Source organism: Malurus melanocephalus, unplaced genomic scaffold, assembly GCF_030028575.1.
Source record: "Malurus melanocephalus ecotype Western Australia unplaced genomic scaffold, MMel_1.1 scaffold_1393, whole genome shotgun sequence".
Classification (NCBI taxonomy): Eukaryota; Metazoa; Chordata; class Aves; order Passeriformes; family Maluridae; genus Malurus; species Malurus melanocephalus.
Genome location: NW_026624625.1, coordinates 29,436 through 31,708, shown reverse-complemented (window position 1 = coordinate 31,708; position 2,273 = coordinate 29,436). Strand labels below are relative to the sequence as shown.

Genomic DNA, 2,273 nt, shown 5'->3' with positions numbered 1-2,273 from the left:
AAAAGCCCCCCCAGTGCTCGGTTTGGGCTTTGCTGACGTGAGAAATTCGAGCAGAGAGGGAAGTGATGCAACCCCAGACGCCGCTCTCGCTCCTCCAGCGCAAACAACAACCGCCTGACGTCTCCAAAAAAAAAAAAAAAATTATTTAAGAAGCCAGGCTGATTTTCCAGTTCTGGATTCGATGGTTTTTTGAGGCTTGCAACAAAAAAAAATCTGAATTTCAGTAGTCGGGGTTGGGTTTTGAAGCTTGGAATAAAAAAAAAAAAAATCTGAATTTCAGTAGTYRGGGCTGGGTTGTTTAATGTTTTAAAGAACGGGAGCTTCCTTCCTCTCCCAGAGCGCCCAGGATTTGGAAATGTATTGCACAAATGTCTGAGAACTTGAATCATCATGGGCTGGGTGAGAAAACAGCTCCGGTTTTGCCAGGTCAGGAAAAGGGGAAGGTTCAAAGCAAAGCAGAGAGAAAAATCCGGGAAGTTTCGCCACAACCATGTCCACGCCCCTGATCTTCTCCCAGGAACTCTGGGGTTTGGTAAAAAGGCAGTGGGGGTGGGATATCCCCAGGAAAGGCTCCTTCCCGGCAGGAAGGTGGAGTTTAGGGCCTTGAAATCCCACCAAATTTGGGRTTTTAAGGCTAAATCCTGAATAACAGCTGGGCAGAGCCTCCCTGAATAATGGGAGTGTAAAAAGGAGCTTTGCTGGAGCAGGCAGAGCACAGAGCCGGGAATAAAATTGTGCAAAATTTCTGTACCAAAGAGATGGGAACCAAATCCCTTTTCCAAGGGGGCGGGAGAGGGGGAGAGGGAAGTGCTGTGGCTTTGAAAGCAATGTCRGGACACCAAAACATCCAAAAATCCCACACAGAGACCCCAAAAAACTCCCGATTTGAGGAAAAAGGGCAGTGTCACACATCAGTGAGAGGCTCTTCTGGAAAAGGGACACGGAGAGGAGGTGGCAGCACCGGATCAGGGGACAAAGGGCACAGAGAGGCCACCAGGGTTTGGGTCCGAGCCCCTTGGAGAGCAGAGAAACTTTGGAATTCACAGCTGAGCCAGGGTGTGGAGGAGCCTGATGTGGGTGGGGGTGGCAGCTGGGGACTGAGAGCAGCGGGGACAGCCCCTCAGTGCCACCCTGGGGACATCTGTGGGATATCTGTGTCCCTCAATGCCACCCCACGGGGCACCCTGGGGACATCTGTGGGACATCTGTGCCCCTCAATGCCACCCTGGGGACATCTGTGCCCCTCGGCGTGTCTCTGCCGCACTCCACACCCCAGGGAAGGGTGTCCCCATCAGCGGGGCAGAGCAGAGTGGCAGCTCCCYGATGTCCCCAGGGTCACCCAACCCCAAATCCAGGCCCCACAGARCTCAGAGCAGCCGGGGAGGGAGGAAAGCAGCACCTCCACCCCTCCTGCAACACCTGGAGGAGCGGCAGGAACGCTGGGAAGCAGGATGGTGACAAAGTGACATCCCAGCCACACTGCCCAGCCTGGCTGTTCCCCCTCATCCCCCATTCCAAGTGAACAAAACCAGCCCCAAAATCGCCATCCAACGCTAAATTAGGTAGATCTCGGCTTCACAATAATAATAAAAATGGAAAAAAAAAAAACCAAAAAACTCACAAGCTTGCAACAGCTTTAGAAAAGGCACCTGGGGGCACCGCCTCGGGTCAGAACGGCGCCTGGTATTTTAATTTTGGATTTTCTGGAGGTTTTTTTTTAAAAAATATAAATAGCTCTTCATCTTAAAAATAAATCCTCAGCTTGAGGTATTACAGTAGCCTGTGTCTCGGCAGTGTAAGGACAAAGAGGAGATTTTTTTTCTTTTTTTTTTTTTTGTGGGTTTTTTTGTGGTTTTTTTTTTTTTTTTTTTTCTCTTAGCTGGAGACAGTCATGATGTAGTTTTTGGAAGGGCTTTGGCGGCCCAACATCATCTGGTTCTTGCAGGTGAGCATCCCGTAGGAGCTGGGGGCTTTGGCGGCCGCCGCCTCGTACAAAACGCAGATGGATCCGTCCTCTCCGATCCGATAGGAGACTTCATAGGGATCCACCCAGAGCGTGAGCTCGCTGGGCAGCAGCTGGTAGAGCTGTGGGAGGCTCAGTCCGATCTGCCTGGCGGCTTTGCTGATGATGGGGTCCATCCTGTGGTTGATGCGGATGCAGCGGTACCCGGAGCCTTTGAAGGGTTTCTCGGGGAACCAGTGGTGTTTGTAGTGCTCTGTGGGGGAAAGGGGGACAGTGGTGAGTGAGTGGGAGAGGGGTGAGTGGGTCCAGT

At 51.8% G+C, this 2,273-nt stretch overlaps 1 protein-coding gene across 1 annotated transcript in view; it reads right to left on the bottom strand.

Moving 5' to 3' along the window:
* Nucleotides 1-1,257: 1,257 nt before the first annotated feature.
* Nucleotides 1,258-2,273, bottom strand: part of BTG2 (BTG anti-proliferation factor 2) — a 3,898-nt gene continuing 2,882 nt past the window's right edge. The window contains exon 2 of the mRNA XM_057387826.1: nucleotides 1,258-2,216. Within this exon, the coding sequence (XP_057243809.1) occupies nucleotides 1,876-2,216 (341 nt within the window). The 3' untranslated portion in view covers nucleotides 1,258-1,875. The remainder of the gene's footprint in view (nucleotides 2,217-2,273) is intronic.